We start from the raw sequence: 23,698 nt of genomic DNA on the forward strand, positions 1-23,698 counted from the left end.
GGGAGTTTAGAATCTGCCAGTTATAAGCAAACAGTAACAATTGTGAAGAGAACATGTGAGTCACACCAGAATTTTGTTCAGGTAATGATAAAGTCATTTGTGGTTGCTGTTGTTATCTTCATGAGGAATGAGTGGCACTACTTTTTTTTTTTTTTTTTTGGTTTTTTGGGCCACACCCGGTGACGCTCAGGGGTTACTCCTGGCTATGCGCTCAGAAGTCGCTCCTGGCTTGGGGGACCATATGGGACGCCGGGGGATCGAACCGCGGTCCGTCTCCTAGGCTAGCGCAGGTAAGGCAGGCACCTTACCTCGAGCGCCACCGCCCGGCCCCGGCACTACTTTTCTTACCTCTTCATTATTATTCTTTTCTGCTTGCAGTCCTCAGTATATACAGATTTAATCAGAGTAGATTTTTTTCTTTACAGTTATGATTGTATTTATAAAATAATTTCATAAATTCAATAGATTTTGAAAGTTAATAAAATCAAGTCCTATTTCAACCTCAAACGATTTAGGGGAAGAAAAAACACATGACATATTTGGCAACATTTAATAAATTTAATAAATTAATAGAGTCACAAAACTTTTTAGTGGATAAGATACAATAACTAGGAATAAGACAATATATTTGACAACTCACCAAAGTACTATTTATCAGACGAGGTTAACAAGAAATAATATAAGGCAGTCTGTTGCACATGTCTCAAACACATATACATACAACAATACATCAAAATTATTTGTTTGACAATAAATTTACCACAGTTACACTTACATCACATGGACATTTAAAACATTTATAAAAGTTAGCAGATTTCACTTTAAACGGTAAGTTTTATATTCAAATGAGTATATTTGTTTCATACCAAACTGCACAGAACTTATGAATAGCACACAATTTGAGGATACTCTGTTTGAGTACTACTAAGTACTAGTACTTGATGATACAGGAAGTAGTAACAAATGTGCTATAAGCTATTATCATTCAACTTATTGCTAGTGCTTTGGAAAATCCATGGTTTATATTTCATTTCTTTGTAAAACATGTGCTATGAGCTAGCCCTGATAGTAAGAAATCAGATGTTTTCATTTTTCTCTCGTACTCATTGTTCTTCAGATCTGAATGTGCTGTATTTTAAAGAACTGCTGAAGAGTCTTCTCAGTTATTTTTATAGAACTTATTCTGCCCTATATTGATGAAATCAACAGAGTCATAGTACAGGGTGTACATGCAGGCCACCATCTGTATCTGCTGAACTCATGTTCATAACATGCTATTTTTCTTCAGACATTTTCATTTCAGGAATAATTAGATTATCTCATTCCATTTCATAGAATTGTTTTAACATGCAGTTCAAGTGACCTAACATGTAGGGGAATTTTGCTTTCATGTTCTATTTGGTCATGCTCAAGCAACTGACTGTTATTTGGCAGTGTTGCAATAAGTAGAACCTGTTGGAGTTTCCTAAACACAATAGCCCTCCCTCTGCCTCTGTAGCAGTTTATCTATGATGTGCATTTAGGACACACATCCGAGGGTTTGGAAATTCAGGTTGCCTTCCCCAATTTTAAGAACTGAGAGGCACACTCTATGGTGAATGAGTAACTTTCAGGCATAAGAACTAGCATCATGAATTATTCAGAAATATAGCCATAGTTGAGTGAAATGAAAACACATGGAAATAGAGTCACTAGGAACACTGGTATATTTTGCACATAGCATAGACTATTGTTTTGACTTTCACAGGCTTCAAAATCTTTCTTGGCTTAAAAACTAGTAAAATGGTAATGCATTCTTAGAGTAGCAGGCACATGAGTGAAACAATGGCCAACAAGCTTTGTAACACAACACTATATTTTAACACGGTTTTATACTACTGTGATGTATTTTCAGTACGATAAAGAGCTTGCCACTTCCACAAATTAGCTGCAGCCTTTTCCTGCACTAGAGAGTCTGGAAGGATCTGAAATGAGATAAATTTTGTTTAAAATTCTAATGGAAACTGTTTTTCTGTAATTCCCAGACAGCTTCGTTTTAAATTAAAATTTTGCACATTCTAAGGGCCTAGTTTTGCAGTCCTTAATCAAGTAAAACTTCCAAGGTAAAACTTATCATCTAGGCTTCCAACTCAAGTTTTACTTAAAAATGGACTGCCAAATTAGGTCCTATAGAGAGGTACCATAATTAAGAAATATTTTAATAAGGCTCAAATGCTAATTTTACTTTTTGTATAGCACACAGATTTACAGGATTCCAAGATCAAAAACCCAATTGGTGGGGAATCCTGGATTTAGAAATAACTCTGGGATCTTTTTCCAGTTTAATCATGAAATTAGATATTTACTAAGGACCAGAATGAAAACACTAATTTCAGTTTGCTCGTCATTTTAATCAAAATTTGAACATTGTCCTTAAGAAGTGAAAAGCTATTGTTATATGTATCTTGTATCATCCTTCCACTTCTATAGTCCTGGTTAACCAGCTGCTATGATAAAATACCACTATGGTTGGGAACAGATATTGCAGTAAAATACCAATACAACAGACTGACAATGTCAAATTTTTTCCCTAAATGTGACAAGGCTAAGTTCTGTCTTTGACTCACTCTTTAATTGGTACAATATGCTATCAAAAGACAGAACCTTTCTTACTGAGTTTGCATGTAGATGAGCAGAGCAAGACTTTAAAGTGTATATTTACTGTTAACCGGGAGAAAGTTTCCCATACTTGGTTTATTTTCGTGTAGTACAAACATAACCATTCTAATGTACATCATTCTGGTCTCCTGCAAATGCCACCTGAGATGAATATCAACACTTTCTTATGCACAAAAGAAACGGAGGAGGGAGAGAGGAAGAGAGGAGAGAGGGGAGGGGGGGAAATCCCAAGACTTTATATGTTAAATAATCAAAATAAATTATGTTCAGTCTCTTATAAACAGTAAATATATAACTCTAAATCTCACTATTTTATGCATGATTGAAAACTACAAGGTTGCAAAGCTATACATATAAAACAGGTGTTTTTTTCTTTGTTTTTGTTTTTTTTTCAGACAGCACTATTTACACCATAGCTTTGAGCTACAGAAAGGTTAGAGAACATTTTCCTACCATTGTAGCTTTAAGTAGGAAAAAGGCTGTGTTTCACTTTCTTACACACTGCTAATCTTTTCGCTCACTACATTGGAAGGGTTTACTGGCAATTCCAAATTCTCAACTTGCATTTCTATACCAGGCTCATCCTCATTGGCTTTCTTAATCACAGGTTCATTGCTATGGCGATAAATGTTAACATTAAGCTCTCTCCCAGATAAAGCAGTGGCTGCAATCCTTTGGATCTGTCTAACAGGAGGCTTTTTTTCAGGCTTATAATTGCAGCGCAAATAATTGGAGAAAGCCCTTCGGTAAATTTTGTTGAAAAGTGTGTACACCAGAGGATTAATTCCTGAACAAACATAGCCAATCCAAACAAACACATTCAGAAGTTTTTCCATGAGCTTTTGGTTACAGGACTTTCCACAGAGAACTGACAGAATATTGGTAATGAAAAAGGGGCACCACATGATCAGAAACACAAAGAACACAATGCCAAGGACTTTCGATGCTTTCCGTTCATTGTTGATGGCTTGCATGGTACCCCTGGGACGTTTCTCTCTCTTCTTCCTATGGGGGCAGGGGGCGACGTCTTGGTTAGGATTCGCAGGATTCTCTTCATCAGTGGCATTCCTCTCGCAGCACTTGAGGCACCTCAGGAAATCCAGTTTCACCTCAGACGGATCCTCCACGTGACCTTGAAGCAACATTCGAGCTTGTCTGCGAAGAACATATATGGTGAGGAAATAGGTGATCACCATGATGGTCAGCGGGATGAAGAAAGCTACGAAGGATCCGACCAGGACAAAATTGGAGTCGTTCAGCACACAGGTGGTATTGTTGGCGAACACTTTTTCTTCATGCTTCAATCCTATGACTGGGATAGGAATGGAAATACCTAAAGGGACAGAAAAATAAATGAACATGTTTACAACATTAAAAGACTGAGCGGATTTATACAATGGCATATGTTCAATTGCATTTGGCGGAGCAAAACTGAGAACTAACATTTGTTGAAAGCTTTCACAGTATCTATAATCATATAAAGAATATACATATATATCAGAAAATAAATTGGTTCATTTTTAATGTGTGAATGCCTTCCCCCATTTCTTTGGTAGAGGCATGGGATTAAACTCTGAGACAGACAAGATCAAATGCAGCTGTTTATTAGAGCAAATTATGTTCATTTTATTGTTTTGGATTGGGGCTATAGCTCATAATACTCAAGGTTTACTCCTGGCTCTGTGCTCAGGAATCACTGTTGGCAGAACTCTGAATGAAACACCATGCCAGGGATTGAAGTAGTCTTCATGAAAGACAAGGATATTACACACTGTGCTATCATTCCAGCCCTCCTTTTGTTTTCTTTCTAGTTTGTAGGTAGAATAAAAGGCATTCAATAAATATGTGTTAAAAGAATCAATTTACATCTCTAATCAATGACATTAATAAGGACATTGATTCATATTTTAACTTATCATCTTCCATAACCACAATGATGTGTGTCTACCATTATAAGAGTAATATTATGAGGTTGGGTTGGGTAGATAATTTATAAACTGGGAAGATCTGTTTTTACACCTTTACCAACTTTAGCAAAAGAATGGATCAAAGAAGAAATTTTATATCTGAGCATGTGAGTCCTTTAGAGACAGGATCTGGGAAATCTGAATGACCAGATATGGTGAGTTTACTGTTGTTCCTAAATGTACTTCAGGAACTAGATGAAGTGACAGCAGAGATTATATATAACCAAAATGGCAATGGATGCCTCAAATCACGTATTTGGGAGATTCTAAGCATTAGAAGTATTATTTCATGAGGTCAAGAGAGAGTAAAATGGCAGAGTTGGGGAGAGATTCTGTGTGTAATTCTTCACATATTTATTTTTTTTAATATGCTGAGCTTTGGTACTTATGAAGTAATCACTTCCACTAATAAAAAAGAAAAAATATCAACAAATAGGTGAATATAAAAGGATATCTTGCTGTGGCCCTTGAGAGATCAGCTGACAAATTCTACTGTGGAAATCCCTCGTAAGGAGACATAGGTCAGCAGGGGTCATCAAACTATGACCCTTGGGCCTCACGCTGAGGACATTTATCTGGCCACTTAGTGCTTTTGCTGCTGCTGCTGCTGCTGCTGCTGCTGACCTGCTTATCAATGGACTCATCCCAGGCAGCAACACACATGTGTGGAATGTGCTCCATAATTTCCAACTCCCCTCCTTTTCTGTCTCTCAACTCCTCTCTGTCTCAGGCAGGGGTTATGAACCTATGACCCATGACCCACCATTATATATAATATATGGTAATATTATATATACATATTAACTATAGTCTAGCCTCCAATGGTGTGAAGGACAGTGATTTGGCCCCCTGTTTAAAAAGTTTGAAGACCTTGGGTTAGAAGGTTCCAGCTGCAGACCTCAGTCCCAGAAGACCTACTCTGGACAGGCAAAAATAGGTCAATGTATACTGGAGATATGTTAATAGCATAGGGAGAGAACCAGGGTGTTGTATTCTGGAAAGGGCATTGAGGGACAAAAGAAGAGCATAATTCACTGGTAGTGAGTGATCTGGTTATTAGGGAGAGGCATATAAATCGTTTCTTAAATTATAAACTAAATTATTTGTGTGTTTTGGGGCCACAGCTGGTAATATTTAGGACTTAGTGCTATCTCTAGGACCAGGGATCATTCCTGGTAGAGTTTGGGGTTCAAATGGTATGCAAGGGACCTAACCTGAGTTGGCCACATGCAAGGCAAATATCCTTCCTGCTTTACTATTTCTATGGCCCTAAAATAAGTATTGAGTTTTATATAAAAGATTTTTTGCACACCATGCAGCATAGACGTCTCCATTTTAGGGGAAGCAGGCCTACCAGATGTGTCTATTGACTTTCCTGGGCAGTGAGCTGATATTTTCCAGAGAAATATTTTAGCCAGCAGGTCAGTTGATGGACATTAATTATACCCCCTACGTGGATTACTGGCAATATTTCTGAAATTCATGACATGATAGTGACATTACAATTTCTGTCTTACTATCTGGCATATTTTCTCCCTTGCAAAACTACAGGCCAAAATTACAGGCCTCAGTCAATGACTCAGGGCAAATTTCAGCACCACGTCTACATAGAGTTTGCCCTCTGGCCAAATAAATCTGCATCTCAAAAGCCTAGGACAAGCTAAAATGCAAACGCTCTTTCTCCTTAAGCTACTTTCTTTTAGCTCAGGATTCTTTGACCAGCATTGGCTTGTTTTTGATATGTATATTTTAGGGCCTGCTGTCATTGTGTCCCTTTTTCTAGGACTCCCAGCCTTTTGTCAGTGCAGAAATACCTTTTATACCTGAAACTGGGATGATTATGGGATGATTAGGTATATATATTACCAACATGAAAGAGTAAAATTGTCTGATGTCTATTGAAGACGTGGGTCCCCATACAATTTATTTTGTGTGGTTTCATTATTTCATATTTGGCTACTCATGTTACCCGTTTTCCTCTCGTGAAGGATTTTTTCCTTACTAGAGATGCTGAGACACAAGACAACTGCAGCAGTTTTTATATGCAACTTTTATATGTAATACTCAAAACCAAAGAGCTCAGGAATAAATCCATTTTTGAGGTATTTCAAAAGAGAAAGAGCTTTTCCATTATAATCATCCTTGCAATCTCCAACAATTCAATAATGTGGTATAAGCTAGAGAAATGATCTAGAAAATTTGAATTAACCAGGAAGAATTCTACAATGAAAACACGAAACTATACTTAGGAAATGTGTACTGTAGCAGAGATTCAGTTTTGGACAAGACACGCTGCATGATTCCTTGAGGCCCTGACACATTGACCAGAAACTAATTCTGGAATGCTTTCCTGTCATAGGTGAGTCATAGGGTGACTCCTGTTACCCTACTCATTTTTCTAGGAGACGAATGATCGTAAAAGTTGACCTTATCAAGGGAAAGAAGGTATTAATGATTCAAGATGACATGAAGTTTTTTTTTTTTGGATAAATGAGGTCAGTTTCCTCTCTGACTTCAACTTTAAACATGTTGTGCAAATTGAGTGAAGAGTAATCTTAAAGCTGCACTTTTAGTCTAATATTACTAACCATTGACCCAGGCATACTACTAACATTATAGAATAAAAAAATATATTTTTGGTAGGTTGAGAACTTGATGATGCAAATATTTTTATTTAAGGAAGTAACTGCTGGTCCATTTTATCAAATATAGACCAACATTTGTTTAATTATTTTAGAAACTGCGAAAACAATCAACAAACCAAGGGAAGAAAACCAACTTTTTGATAATATCAAGCTATTAAGAAAAAGAGAAACAATTGACCCAACATTAATAACAGCTCATTTTATATGGATTATCTTAATCAGTGCTTAGAAAAGTTGAAATATTTGTCAGCAATTCTCAAACTATGGTTCAAGGACTTTGTGGGCCCCTGAAATTCTTCAGAAAATTTTCTATGCTTTACCTTTTGAATTAATGGTCTTTAATACTGCCCTATAGTTAGAAACCTTAACCAAATCTATTTTTAAACACAAGATGAGTGAAGATACCTATTGAGAACCCAATTATTATTTCATAAAAATAACCATAAATGATAGTTTTAAGCTATAAGACAATACTCATCTTTCTGAATTATTTTTGAAAATTTATTTTTTGTAACAAAATGTTGCTTAACATTAAATGATTTCATTGGTGTGATTTAAAATGAAATAACCTGAAGTTGAGTATTTACACAATGACCCTATGTTGGATCCCTAATATCACCAAATAAGTTACTAATAAGATGAATGACTTGTCAGCATTTTAAACATTTATCAAATTAAGTTTTGAATACCATAATTATTGGATGATAGAACATATATAAACAGCAGCTTCTTCAACTATTTGATTATTTTGAAGAACATAGGTTTCCTTTTACCAAAGTATTTAAGCATTGCTGTTTTAAGCAAAGAATAATGTTATTTAAAGCCTACATAATTTCAACAAATAGGTAAACTCTTAGTACTTTAAATATGTCAACAAGTAGAGATTCCATTGACATTATATTGTCAGACTAATATAAACAATAAATATAATAACAAACTACTTGCTATCAATTATGTCATTCATCTTATAAAAATTCTGGAAAATACATGTATACAGTGAAGTTAACCTCAGGAAAATCCAAGTCAATTTAGCAAGTATAATGGAGCAATCTTTGATTATTATTTTAGTTTCTTGAACAACAACTGGTGATATTCAAGGATTATTCCTGCATCTGCACTCCAGAATCAGGCCTGGTGGTGCTTGGGAGAATCAAACCCAAGTTGGCCATGTGCAAGGGAAGTACCTTTTTCTATATTTCCAGTCCAATAATCTTTGATATTTTTTAACCCTTGGTTTGACAAAGAAGTAAAATTAAAAACTAATGGGTATTGGAAATACCAGATACAAATTACTAACAATTATTTTTTTTACTGAGTACTACTAATCACACAATCATCTTATATGCTTATTATGTGCTCTTATATATCAATCAATACAGACACATGCAGAATTATTATCTAGAACCACTCATTCTGACATTAACTTAATTTAATCTATGTCTCAACAACTCAACTACAGTAACTCATAATTAAGATTGGGCTGTAAATGTTAATATAACCAGAGCCAATAAATTATAAGATATCTCCATTTAATATATCATTTAGTTTTCAGAAACAAAAGTCTGAAAAGTTATTATTTAGACTATATAAACTCAGAGAAAAATTTATTCAATTAACATATAGAGTTTTAAGCATTCTGAAAATATTAATTTAAATTAGTCATAAAATTTTTATTGAAATTACTTTGTGTTACTTTAGTATTACAATGATTACTATAATCACAACCATAACTCTACCACTACTACTGAAACTGGGCTAGAGGTTGCACTAGACAAGGACAACTGCCCTGGCTCTGAACCTAACTAAAAATGGCTTTGCTCATTTTGTCCTTTCTTTAAAGTCTAACTCTTCCTTTTTTTGTTTAGGCTTGTAGATAAGATGGAGTTTACCTTAGGGCACCTGCCCACCGGGGGATAATATTGTCTAGTATGGCAAGTACTAGTCTAGAGCCCATCCCAGGTTCCCTGTTCATTTCCTATGTAAGCTCTTTCTTTGATTGTGAAAAGATGGCTTTTTGATGACATGAGTCTGCCATCTTTCAAACAGTTCAGTTTTTCTTGAAAATAGAGATTTTCTTGACCTATCACCAGCTTCTCCTTTGACTGACCCTTAAGTGACAGAAAGAAAAATAATTTTTTATATTTTTATTTATTTTTTATTTTCTATTTTTGGGCCACAACTGGAGATGCGCAGGGGTTCCTCCTGGCTCTGTGCTCAGAAATTGCTCCTGGCTTGGGGGCCATATGGGACGCCAGGGGGAATCAAACCGTGGTCCGTCCTGTGACAGCTTCATGCAAGGCAAACACTTTACCACTGTGCCATCACTCTGACCCTAAGAATTTTATCTTTATACTGTTATTACAAACACTACTGTAACTATTACTGCTGCTGTTGCTGTTGTTGGTGCTGCTGATGCTACTATTATTACTGTTACTATTACAACTACTACTACTACTATCACTACCCATCACTTATTTTGATTACTAGCTAACCATTTAATAATATTAATACCTTCCAACATCACTATCTTAGTTTAACTTCATAAATGCCATAAAGTAACTTGATTTTATTTTGGTTTATTATTTTAATCCAGAGAAGGCAAGTAAGGTCAGAGATCTTATAAAATTCTTTACATTTCCTAAAGCCTTGAAAATAAGCAACATAGATCAGTTCCCATCCAAAATATTAATTACTATGTAGAATATACCAGTAATTATTAGATGTATATTTTCTGTATTTTAATATGTTTACTGTAAAGTGAACTTAGGTAAAACCTAACAAAGGCCCTTCCCCCAATTTCCTATTTCTCTAACCACTTCTTTTCATATACAAAACCACACCTAGATTATAGGGCTTTCCTCCACGTATGGGTTTGGGATAATAAAGAAAAAGTGCTAGCTTTTGGAGACAGAGTTTGTCAGAAAGACATGGGATATATACAACACAGAAAAAAGACATGGCTTAGGAGAACAGGTCAGGGAGGCTCGGCCCAGAAAGCAGATAGCAGAGAGACTCACGGCAGAGAAAAGATGTGAGGAGTAAAGCAAGATGACTCCAATGAATATCTTTTTTGACTTCTGTGTATTATTTCTCTGCCGCTACTACCCTGCTTCATCAGACCCGTCTACCTGAGGGATTAGAAACCGCTGACTCTGACGAAACTTTAACTGACTGCTTGTGAATTACTTCTCCGCTGTTACCCTGCATCTTCAGACCAGCGAGCCGAAGGGGCTAGAGGCGCTGTGCCAGGGGAGGACGCACTCAACAGGTGGATCACCTTATATTTTATATTTTTAATCAACCATTTAAAAGTAGGATTAATTTGTATGGAATTAAAATCGGCCATGACAAAATATAGGGATTATTTGAGGTCTCTATTTGTAAAGATATTCTTCTCTCTATACTAGGAAGGAGAGGATAATCACATCTCTATGAGATCCTACCAATCAAGAAATCTAACAATTTAAATCTGCATAATAGCCATATCCTGATTTAAAACATCTTCACAGGTAAGCAGGTAACCTCTCATAACTGCCATCCTCACACCCAAATTTCTTGGTCTTTAGCCAAACATCAATTTGAACTGGGTTACTCAGTCCATTTTATTAATTACTCAGTTTTCCTGGGCCTCTTCATGTCAAGTAGTTTACCACTGACTCCATAGAGATCCCTAACTCCAAATCTTAAATGTTTGACACACTACTAACAAAATCAGTTGTGTCCAGAATACTCTATATATTTCACTATCAATCCTTAACCTCAACCAATTTCTAGGATTAGTTTATAGCAATTTATACACAGATCTTTTTCTCAGGATTGACTCAGACCTTTTGATATGCAATTCACTCTCTTAGAATTAGCTATGCTTCTCCTGCTCACCCATTCCTGGTACTGACTAATCTACAAAAGAGCAAATTTCCAGTCTAAGCAGCACTAAACACATGATAATAAATAATCTCAAAATTGTACCAAGGAGGGCAGCTCTTTCTCGCTCTCAATCTCAACAGTACTGAACTGATTTGTAAACTCTTCTTTAAATAAACTTACTTGCCTCTGCTTCTATTCAACATGGACTCAGTTTTAATACACTCTTTTCACTATTTATAAAGAAGGCATGTATACATATAATCACATTTACATTTGTTTTCCTCATTATCGTGTATCTTATGAAAGTAATACAAAAGCCAAAAATCAAGAAGGAAGAGAAATTATATTTTCCTTTATATGCCATATAATTAGAAATAGTGATTTGCTATTACTTGTTGGACAAACAACATTTTTTCAGCTAGCAACGATGTTTAGAGCACCCTCCTTGCAAACCTATAGTCACAAATTCAAATATCTTGTCCTATATATCAAGCATGATCTGAGGCACTTTGCTGTTTGAGCTGGCATATCTACTATCTGTATCCCTAATAGTGCAAAGAGTTACTGGCCACACAACAGCCATATTTGTTTTCTTTTAAATACCTTTAATTGAATCACTGTATAATAAAACTATAAAGTTGTTCATGATTGAGTTTCAGTCATACAGTGCCCAACACCCATTCCTTCACCAGTACACATTTCTCATTGCCAATGTCTGCAATCTCCTGCCTGATCTCTCCTGACCTTTCTTGTACCACTCTCTCTCTCTCTCTCACACACACACACACACACACTATCTCCTTCTCAGTATTCCCTTTTTTCCCTTTTAGACACTGTGCTTTTCAGTATGGTTACTGAAGGGGTATCATATATAATATTTTACCTCCTTTCAGCAAACAATTCCTGTCCAGAGTGACCATTTTCAAATATCATTGTCATTGTGGTTTATTATTTACCCTGAATGCACTTTCCTCTTCTATGTAGCAAGCTTCCTTCCCTCACCCACTCTTGTGAACCCTCATCTCTATTATCTTTTGTGTATTACCATACTATTATTTTAATATTACAAACATGAGTGTAATCATTCTAAGTCTATCCTTCTCCCTCTGACTAATTTTGCTCAGCATTATATTCATAAATATATAAGCAAATTTCTTGACTTCATTTTTACTAATGGCTAACTAATATTCCATTGTGTAGATGTACCAAAGTTTCTTTATGCACTCATCTGTTCTCAGGTATTTGGGTTGTTTCCAGATTCTGGCTATTGTGAATAGTGTTGTGATGAAATTATGAGTGCAAATGTCATTTCTGCATTCTGTTATTGAACCCCTGGTTTATATTTCCAGGAGCAATACTACTGGTCTTAAGGGAGCTTAATTTCTATCTAGTTTTGTGAGGAATGTCCATTTTGTTTATCAAAAAGGCTGAGCCAGTAAGCATTCCCAGCAGCAGTGAATGAGAGTCACTTTATCCACACACTCACTAGTCATTTTTGTTCTTTTTGATGTCTAGCAGCCTCAGTGGTATGAGATAGCTTATTGTTTTGATTTGCAACTTCCTGATGATTAATGATGTGGAGAATTTTTTTCATGTGCCTTTTGGCCATTTGTACTTAATCTTTGAGGAAGCTTCTATTCATATATTCTTCCCATTCTTTTTTTTTGGGGGGGGAGGGGGACACACTTGGCAGTGCTCAGGCATTACTCCTGGCTCAGAAATAGCTCCTGGCAGGCACGGGGGACCATATGGGACGCCGGGATTCGAACCAACCACCTTTGGTCCTGGATCGGCTGCTTGCAAGGCAAATGCCGCTGTACTATCTCTTCGGCCCCTTCTTCCCATTTTTTAAATGAGTTTAGATGTTTTATTCTTGTCAAGAATAAAGACACTGATATAAACCAGTGTCTTATATATCTTAGACATTAAAACTCTGTCAGGTGGATATTGAGTGAATAATTTCACCCAATTATCTATGTTATTATGAATGTATGTGTGAACTCAGTTTGAAAAATGTCTTTTGACATTTTATGTTAAGACCAGATCCACCAGCAGCAAAATTGACAGAATAAGTCAGTAGCATGGTAGTAATTTAATTTGAACAAAATTTATCATAGTAGGCAAATGGCAAGCACATTTTAAAAAAGGCAACTGCATCAGTGTCAAATGCCCTGTGTGTTCCTGAATGTGAAACATGTTTTTGTATCTGCTAATTACAGAGAAGACAGCTATAGTGGAGTAGTGAAAGAGAGAAAATAGATTGCCATGATATAATCAATGGTAATACAAAAGAGGTACTATAGAGTATATTTCCTGAAACCTATTGTGCAATAAAAAAAACAGAACAGGGAAATTATTTTCTTCCTTCCTTCTTTCTTTCTTTCCTTCTTTCCTTCTTTCTTTCTTTCTTTCTTTCTTTCTTTCTTTCTTTCTTTCTTTCTTTCTTTCTTTCTTTCTTTCTTTCTTTCTTTCTTTCTTTCTTTCTTTCTTTCTTTCTTTCTTTCTTCCTTCCTTCCTTCCTTCCTTCCTTCCTTCCTTCCTTCCTTCCTTCCTTCCTTCCTTCCTTCCTTCCTTCTTTCTTTCTTTCTTTCTTTCTTTTCTTTCTCTCTTTCTCTCTCTCTTTCTTTCTTTAGTTCTTTCTTTCTATCTTTCTTTTTTGTTTTGCTTTTTTTTGTTTGTTTGTTTTTTGTTTTTGGGTCACCCCGGCGTTGCTCAGGGGTTACTACTGGCTGTCTGCTCAGAAATAGCTCCTGGCAGGCACGGGGGACCATATGGGACACCGGGATTCGAACCAACCACCTTTGGTCCTTGATCGGCTGCTTGCAAGGCAAACGCCACTGTGCTATCTCTCGGGCCCTCTTTCTATCTTTCTTTCTTTCTTTCTTTCTTTCTTTCTTTCTTTCTTTCTTTCTTTCTTTCTTTCTTTCTTTCTTTCTTTCTTTCTTTCTTTCTTTCTTTCTTTCTTTCTTTCTTTCTTTCTTTCTTTCTTTCTTTCTTTCTTTCTTTCTTTCTTTCTTTCTTTCTTTCTTTCTTTCTTTCTTTCTTTCTTTCTTTCTTTCTTTCTTCTTTCTTTCTTTCTTTCTTTCTTTCTTTCTTTCTTTCTTTCTTTCTTTCTTTCTTTCTTTCTTTCTTTCTTTCTTTCTTTCTTTCTTTCTTTCTTTCTTTCTTTCTTTCTTTCTTTCTTTCTTTCTTTCTTTCTTTCTTTCTTTCTTCTTTCTTCCCTCCCTCCCTCTTTCCCTCTCTCCCTTCCTCCCTCCCTCCCTCCCTGCCTCCCTGCCTCCCTCCCTTCCTTCCTTCCTTCCTTCCTTCCTTCCTTCCTTCCTTCCTTCCTTCCTTCCTTCCTTCCTTCCTTCCTTCCTTCCTCCCGTCCTTCCTTCCTTCCTTCCTTCCTTCCGTCCTTCCTTCTTCCTTTCTTTCTTCCTTCTTCCTTCCTTTTTTTCTTTCCATTTTTGGTCTACATGTGGTTGTGTTCAAGACTTATTTCTTGATATGTGCTTAAGGATCATTCCTAACAGTGCTTGGGTGGACCATATGGGGTACTTTGGACAGACCCTGGATTCATACTTTCTATTCTCAGGAAAGTTCTTACTTTCAAAGTGCAATATTTTTATTAGAACATCAAAGTCCCTAAAATTTTTTACCTTGACATTTGTCCTTGGTGCTGAATTAAAACCACAGTCACTATACCTGTTTGTTTAGTCAGTGTAAATTGATGCATGTTAACCCTAAACAAATATCTACCAAGTGTGGGTTTCTGTCTTGTGAGTCCTTTCTTAAGAAATGAAAAACTAAAAGTCTGTACCCTAAGACATGATAAAAGCCAAGTTTTTCCACTCTCAACATACACACACACACACACACACACACACACACACACACACACACAAATACATAGATTTTTTGGCTCACACCCAGCGGCGCTCAGGGGTTACTCCTGATTCAGCACTCAGAAATCACTCCTGGCAGTCACGGGAGACCATAAGGGATACCGGGATTCAAAAAAATGTTGGTCCTGGGTCAGCAGATTGCAAGGCAAACGCCCTACCGCTGTGTTATCTCTCTGGCCCCATCATTACTTCTATTAAATATGATATTGAAAGTACTTGCATAGCTACTAGGTAAGAAAAATATATTAATACCATCCATAGGGGAAAGGAAGAAGTCAAGCTCTCACTGTTTGCAGATGACAATAATGTATTTAGAAAATCCTAGAGTCTACACAAAAGCTTCTAACATTGTATATTAAAGTAATAGTCTAAAGTTAATATACAAAAAATTTTTTTGGCCTCTCTGGTGACAGTCAGGGGCTACTCCTGGCTATGCATTCTGAAATAGCTCCTGGCTTGGGGGACAATATGGGACGCCGGGGGAATGAACCAAGGTTTGTCCTGGTTCAGCAGCATGCAATGCAAATGCCCTAAACTGTGCTATCTTTCTGGCCCCAAAACTATGGGATATATGTATGTGTGTGTGTGTGTGTGTGTGTGTGTGTGTGTGTGTATAAAGAGAAAAAATAAATATTAAAAATCTCATTCACAATTAGGCCTCATAAAATCAAGTACATAGAAATCAAATTAACTGAATGTTAAATTACATTGAAATCAAATTAACTGAATGTTAAAGAGCCATACAAAGAAACTACAAAAGACTGTTTCAAGAAATATAAAAGGGGGCCCGGAGAGATAGCACAGTTGCGTTTGCCTTGCAAGCAGCCGATCCAGGACCAAACGTGGTTGGTTTGAATCCCGGTGTCCCATATGGTCCCCCGTGCCTGCCAGGAGCTATTGCTGAGCAGACAGCCAGGAGTAACCCCTGAGCAATGCCGGGTGTGGCCCAAAAACCAAATATTTTAATATATAAAAGGACATGCCCCAGGGGTTCCGGCGTGCAGGCGGGAGGCGTGAGTGAGGAGAAGCGTGAGTGAATTTCAGCCCCTTTGCGCGGCTTGGGTCGGCACCTTCCCCCAGCGGTTCCGGCGTGCAGGCGGGAGGCGTGAGTGAGGAGAGGCTTGAGTGAATCTCTGTCCCTTTGCGCGGTTTGGACTGCCCCCCCCCCAGGGACCCCTGCGTGCCAGCCGGAGAGGGTCCAGTGACCCCCTCCCCCCAGGTAGGTGCATAGAAAGGCAAGTTGAGCTACCCGAATAGACGGGAGAGATAGGGCCAGCCATCTGGACTCGCAGGTGACCTAGAACAGTCCACCCCCCTGGACCCTGGAGTGGACCAGGGACTCCCCAAGGGTGAGGACAGATCCCAAAGTGTTGGACTGAGGGAACCCTTCAAGGGAGGCGTGGAGGGGGCGGAGCCCCAGTGACTCCCAGAGAAAGGAAAGGGGATTGAGAGCTAGGCTCAACAGCGCCAGTAACCATTGTGGCCAGGAGTGGAACTGCACCACTGACACAAATAAGGAGCAGAAAGGGACAAGACCCACAGCAGGAAGGCTGCACTCTAGGTAGCAAAGGAGAGGAGAAAGGGCTAGGCTCAACAAACTCACCCAACAGGCCCCTCTAGAAACACCTTCAGGAAGGGGACCAAAGCAGGCCAAAATTAGAAGCCACAGCACTCCAAAATACACCATTAAATACAAAGAACAATGCGTAAAGCAAGGAAATCGCTAATAACTGGAGACACTATGACAAATCCTATCAAATTTCCAAGTCCACCAAAGCGCACAGATCCACGGGAAGAAGACCTAAAAGCAGTCATGAGGAAGGAAATGCAAGAATTACTAAAAGAATTAAAAGAAACCCTAACAACCGAATATAAAAAATCCATGGACGGACGAATCAGCCAAATTAAAGAAGAAATGTCAAAGAACATGAGAGAGCCCATACAAAAAGAAGTGAAGGAATTAAAAGACAAGGTAACAAGCCTTACGAGCAGAAACACAGAGTTGGAGAAGCACATAGAAGAACTCGAAGGAAAACTGCAATCAAAAAATGATCAAGAAACCAACAAAGAAATAAAAGGCAAAGCACTGGAAGGAAAAATTCAATATCTAATGAACAAGGACAAAAGAAACAATCTAAGAATTGTGGGTATACCAGAAGGGGAGGAAATAGGGAAGGGGGTAGAACAGGTAGTCAGGGAGATAATAACAGAGAACTTTCCCACCCTCTGGAAAGATAATTCAGGACAAATCCAAGAAGTCAAGAGAGTCCCTAATAAAATAGACCCCAATAAACCCACTCCAAGACACATAATAATCCAAATGGCAAAAAACAAAGAGAAAGAGGAACTCCTGAAAGCAATAAGGGAGAAAAAAAACCTCAAGTACAAAGGAAAGGACATAAGAATCAAACCAGATCTCCCATTTGAAATAATTCAAGCAAGAAGACAGTGGAATGACATATTTAAACGACTGAATGAAAGAAATTTCCAACCCAGGGTCCAATACCCAGCAAAACTATCATTCATATGGGAGGGCAGACTAAAAACATTCTCAAACATGAATGAACTTGAACTATTTGTGCAAACTAAGCCGATCCTAAGCGACTTACTCAGAGAAGAATTACACAATCCAAACCCCCGACTGTAACAACAACCACTCCACACAATACAACTGCACAACAGTCCTCTCTATCAATAATTTCCCTAAACGTAAACGGACTAAACTCTCCAATTAAAAGACACATAGTAGAGAACTGGGTTAGGAAAAATAAACCGGACTTCTGCTGTCTGCAAGAAACACACCTACAGCTACAAGATAAGCACAGGCTTAGAATAAAAGGATGGAAAGTAATTATTCAGGCCAATGGAAAACAAAAAAGAGCAGGGACAGCCATTCTTATATCAGACCAAATTGTATTCAACCTCAAGAAAGTGATCAGAGACAAAGAGGGTCACTACTTACTGGTCAGGGGAACATTAGATCAAGAAACACTAACCCTGGTCAATATCTATGCACCTAATGTAGAGTCACCAAAATATGTGAGGCAACTACTGGCAAACCTGGAGAAACACATGAAGGGAATTGTGATAATAGTAGGGGACCTCAATACTCCACTATCACCACTGGACAGATCCTCCAAGCAGAAAAATAGCAAAGAAATAAGAGCTCTAAATGAAAAATTAGAAGATTTAGGGCTAACAGACTTATATAGAGCCCTCCATCCCCAGAAGGCAGAATACACATTCTTCTCAAACCCACATGGAACCTTCTCCAGAATAGACCATGTCTTAGGATACAAAGCCAACCTATGTAAGATCACAAAGGTAAGGATCATTAGAAGTACCATTTCAGATCACTATGCAACAGAGCTTAAAATTGATGTCAAGAAGAAACATTGGAGGAAAACTAATACCTGGAGACTAAACAACATGCTGCTTAACAACAGCTGGATCAAAGAACAACTCAAGGAAGAAATAAAAAGATTCCTTGAGACAAATGACAATGAAGAGACAACATGTCAAAATCTATGGGACACAGCAAAAGCAGTAATTAGGGGGAAACTCATAGCAATACAGGCCTATGTCAAGAAACAGGAAAACAACAAAACCAACAGTTTAAAAGATCACCTCAAAGAATTGGAACAACAGCAACAGAGAAATCCAACCACAACCAGAAGGCAAGAAATAATAAAAACCAGAGCAGAAATAAACAACATCGAAACTAAGAAAACAATACAAAAAATCAATGAGACCAGGAGTTGGTTTTTCGAAAAAATAAACAAGATAGACAAACCATTGGCAAGACTCACCAAAAAAAGAGGGAAAACACCCAAATCACTAGGATCACAAATGAAAGGGGAGAGATTACAACAGAACCCCAAGAAATACAACATATCATGAGATCATATTATGAACAACTATACTCAAGTAGGCTAGAGAACCCAGTAGAAATCGACAGATTCTTGGACAAACACCCTCCTCCAAGACTGGAAAAGGAGGATCTAGAAAGTCTAAACAGACCAATCACTTCAGAGGAAATTGAAGAGGTAATTAAAAAACTCCCTAAGAACAAATGCCCAGGCCCAGATGGATTTACAGGTGAATTCTATCAAACATTTAAAGAAGACCTATTACCACTGTTCCAAAGGCTTTTCCAAACCATAGAAAAAACAGGAATCCTCCCCAACTCCTTTTATGAGGCCAATATCACACTCATTCCCAAAGAAGGCAAAGACACCACCAAAAAAGAAAACTACAGACCAATCTCACTAATGAACATAGATGCAAAGATACTCAACAAAATCTTAGCAAACCGAATCCAACACTTCATCAAAAAGATCATACATCACGACCAAGTGGGTTTCATACCAGGAATGCAAGGTTGGTTCAACATACGCAAATCAATAAACATGATACATCACATCAACAACATGAAAGACAAAAACCACATGATCATATCAATCGATGCCGAGAAGGCATTTGACAAAATCCAACATCCTTTCATGTTAAAGACACTCAGCAAAATAGGGTTAGAAGGAACCTTCCTCAAGATAGTTACAGCTATTTATGAAAAGCCTACAGCCAACATTATACTTAATGGCGAGAAACTAGAAGCATTCCCACTAAGGTCAGGAACTAGGCAAGGCTGTCCACTCTCTCCACTCTTATTCAATATAACCTTAGAAGTCCTAGCAATAGCAATCCGACAAGAGAAGGGAATCAAAGGAATTCAAGTAGGGAAAGATGAACACAAGCTAGCTCTATTTGCCGACGATATGATGATATACATCAAAAACCCTAAAGAGTCCACAGTAAAACTCCTAGAAACAATCAACCAATACAGCAAAGTGGCTGGATACAAAGTCAATACACAAAAGACAGTAGCGTTTCTATATACAAACAATGAAGTTGAGGAGAGAGAGATTAAAAATACAATCCCATTTAAGATAGTATCAAAAAAATATCAAGTATCTAGGAATAAACCTTACAAGAGAAGTGAAAGACCTTTACCAGGGAAACTTCAAAACACTTCAGAAAGAAATTGAAGAAGATCTAAAGAAATGGAAGAACATCCCATGCTCATGGATAGGTAGAATTAACATAGTCAAAATGACTATCTTACCCAAACTTCTATATAGATTTAATGCAATCCCTATCCAAATTCAGACACAATTCTTTAAAGAAATAGAACAATCAATCACAAAATTCATCTGGAACCACAAAAGACCCAGGATAGCCAAACACATACTGAAAAACAAGAAGCTGGGAGGCATCTCCTTACCTAACTTGAAACTATACTATAAAGCCATAGTAATTAAAACAGCATGGTACTGGAACAGAGACAGGAACTCAGACCAGTGGATCAGAACAGAATTCCCAGACATAAACCCCCAGATATACAGCCAACTAATATTTGATAAAAGAGGCAAGAATCTGAAATGGAACAAAGAAAGCCTATTCAACAAATGGTGTTGGTACAACTGGAAAACCACATGTACGAAAGTGAAAATTGACCCATACCTCACTCCTTATACAAAAGTCAACTCAAAATGGATCAAAGACCTTGAAATCAGACCTGAATCTATAAAGTTTATCGAGAATAAAATAGGCAGAACACTAGAAGACCTATATATCAAAAAGGTCTTTGAGAACGGAGCACCAATGGCAAGAACGTTAGCATCAAATATAAACAAATGGGACTACATCAAACTAAAAAGCTTCTGCATGGCAAAAGAAACCCTACTTAATGCAAGAAGACAGCTAACAGAATGGGAAAAAAATCTTCTCACTTGACATATCAGATAAAGGGCTGATATCTAGAACATACAAAGCACTCAGAAAGCTGAGCCCCTCAAAACCAAATAAAGCCATAGAAAAATGGGGAGATGAAATGAATAGACACTTCTCTGAGGAAGACAGAAGGATGGCCAACAAACACATGAAAACATGCTCACCTTCACTCATCATCAGGGAGATCCAAATCAAGACAACAATGAGATACCACCTTACACCAGTGAGGTTGGCTCACATCAAAAATAATGGAAACAACCTTTGTTGGCGAGGATGCGGTATGAAAGGAACTCTCATCCACTGCTGGTGGGAATGCCCCCTAGTCCAACATCTATGGAGAAAAGTCTGGAGAGTGCTCAAAGAACTCAGAATTGATCTGCCATTTGACCCAGCAATTGCTCTACTAGGCATATACCCACAAGATGGAAGGACATTCATTCCAAAATATATATGCACCCCACTATTTATTGCAGCACTCAGTATAATAGCCAAATCTTGGAACCAACCTCGATGTCCAACAACAGATGAATGGATCATTAAGATGTGGTACATATACACAATGGAATATTACATGGCAGTCAGAAACGATACAATCACAGACTTTGCAGCAACATGGATGGACCTAGATCATGTTATGTTAAACGAAGTAAGTCAGAAGACAAAAGATAAACACAGAATGGTAGCACTATTCTGAAACACCTAGAACACATAGTTTATACACAACTAAATCCTATCAAATAACAGGGTAGAAACTCCTAACACTGTAATAGTCAGCATAGACGTGGGAGCAGTGTCCAAAATACATGAAAAAGGAACAACGCAAACTCTTGACTACACATTATACCACAAAGAAAACAGCAACAACAGAAACGGCAGCATAGAGAGAGCAGGTATGTAATCAGACTTCTACAACAAAGGTCCACAATAATCCCTTAGAGTTCATATACAGGAACACAAGTATAGAACACCAAGGGAAATCACGGACTACAATGGCAACATACCATAACACTACCTTTTAATGCCTTTATCTTACTATACTTTAAATAACCTCTCAGCTTTTCTGCCCACAGGTGCCCTTGGATACAAAGGGTGGACAAACTAAGGTGGCAACTCGGGATACCACACGGGATACCATACCTTGCTTGCACTACGAGATGGCCACAAGAAAACTCTTTAACATACACTATATCTCTAGGTAATACCTTCATTTAGGAATTGAAGCACGTGACCAGTCAGACCACTGAAGCAGTACCTGAGACGTACAGACTTAAACTACAGGCTCTATTCTTCGAACACATTCAATCAAACCAGCATTCCCTTGCTATTCTCTCCCCTCTTCTCACTACTTTTTTTTCTTTCTTTTTCTTCTTCTATTCTGCTCATAACTTTTCTCCCTTTCTCCCCCCCTTTTCTCTCTAAGGTATTTTCTCTTTTCTCTCCCTTCAAACCCTTCCCATACACCTTCCCCTTTCCCCCCTCCGGAAATCCAACTATTCCCTCACCCCTCAATCCCATCCAGATCTCCCACCATATTAAAACTCTTCACCCCCAGTCCTTATTCTATTAGGCATCAAGATCGCCTCCTACCCAACGAACCAGTACCCAGCACCCAGGCGAGAGGACACCCAGATAAAACCACACCTCGTCTCCTGAAAGAAAAGACAGCCAACTCCCCTATGGACTCATGCTGCGAGGCCCTCCCGACCAACTCCCCCTAACGCGAACTGCTCCTTGAAACCGGGCCTAGATCCAAAAGTATCCCCAATGCATGAACTCTTCCAAGACCCCCCTGCCGCAAATATTTACCAATCTGAAGAAGGTCAGGGGGTGGGTTAGGAAGATGCCCGGGAACCCACACACCACAAGAAAAACCCAAAAGACAATGGGAAAAACTGTACTTCCAACATAGGCATAAGACCTGTAATATACCACCTCTTTACCTGCCCTCCCCCAAATGTAAGGTAGTCTTTTGCACCACTTTGGTCCCATAAAAATTTCGCTAACTCATTTTATTTCTTTTTTTTTCTTTTTTTTTTATTAATTTATTTATTCATCTTTTTTTTTAAATGTTTGTCCTTCATATATATTTGTGAGCACATACAGTTTCAATCCCCTCCCCCCTTTTTTTTTTCTCTTCGTTTTTTGGTATGTGACCTGTGACTGTTATCCCATCAGTCCACCCACGAATACACAGACATTATAATGTAGCACCACTTCCCCCTACAAAGGCACACTAAGTAAAGGGGAAATTTTACATTTAAAAAAAATAAAAGAGAGCTCTTATCTACTAGAGATAGGAACTCATAGTTATTTAAAATATAGGGATATCTCCTGCCTTGAAAATATGTCATGTGGAATCAAATTAGACCTCAGGTGATTAGATACCATTCATCCAGCCTTGAACCCTGGATCCCCGACATAGAAACGGCACAGCTCTCCACAACAGCTGCAGGAAACAAACTCCATCCAGGACGGCCTTAATACGACGAGACCAACAACAAGGCCCAGCTCTAACATGATATCCTGATCTTATATGCGATCATCTTGACCTTAGAGCAGATTAGCCTACCTTACCAACTAACGACAAGACAAAACCAGAAGTCTTGGCTCCCTTTGGTAGGACAAAAACCCAAGATCGGGATTTACAGATGACTGGCTGCTTGATCCACGACCAGACTGTATACATCTTGAGACCAATAAATAAGCCCTAGTTTAGGGTTTGAACTATGACCTGCACAAGAATCATGATCCCCAGCCCCAAAGACCCGGCAGAGACAATTGTAACGGAATGGGGCTTTTGGGAGCACAAAGAAAGACGCTATCCTAGGTGCCACCCTAGGCTCAGTGCAAAGACCAAGATCATCAACCACAGAAGATGGATTAA

The 23,698-nt window shown here is 38.0% G+C and overlaps 1 protein-coding gene across 2 annotated transcripts in view; it reads right to left on the bottom strand.

The window, feature by feature from the left end:
* Positions 1–536: 536 nt before the first annotated feature.
* Positions 537–23,698, bottom strand: part of HTR2C (5-hydroxytryptamine receptor 2C) — a 257,024-nt gene continuing 233,862 nt past the window's right edge. For both annotated transcript variants that reach the window (XM_049767586.1, XM_049767587.1), the window contains exon 6: positions 537–3,991. In XM_049767586.1, coding sequence (XP_049623543.1) covers positions 3,153–3,991 — 839 coding nt within the window. In that variant the 3' untranslated portion in view covers positions 537–3,152. The remainder of the gene's footprint in view (positions 3,992–23,698) is intronic.

This window comes from Suncus etruscus, chromosome X (assembly GCF_024139225.1).
Source record: "Suncus etruscus isolate mSunEtr1 chromosome X, mSunEtr1.pri.cur, whole genome shotgun sequence".
In the NCBI taxonomy this organism is placed as follows: Eukaryota; Metazoa; Chordata; class Mammalia; order Eulipotyphla; family Soricidae; genus Suncus; species Suncus etruscus.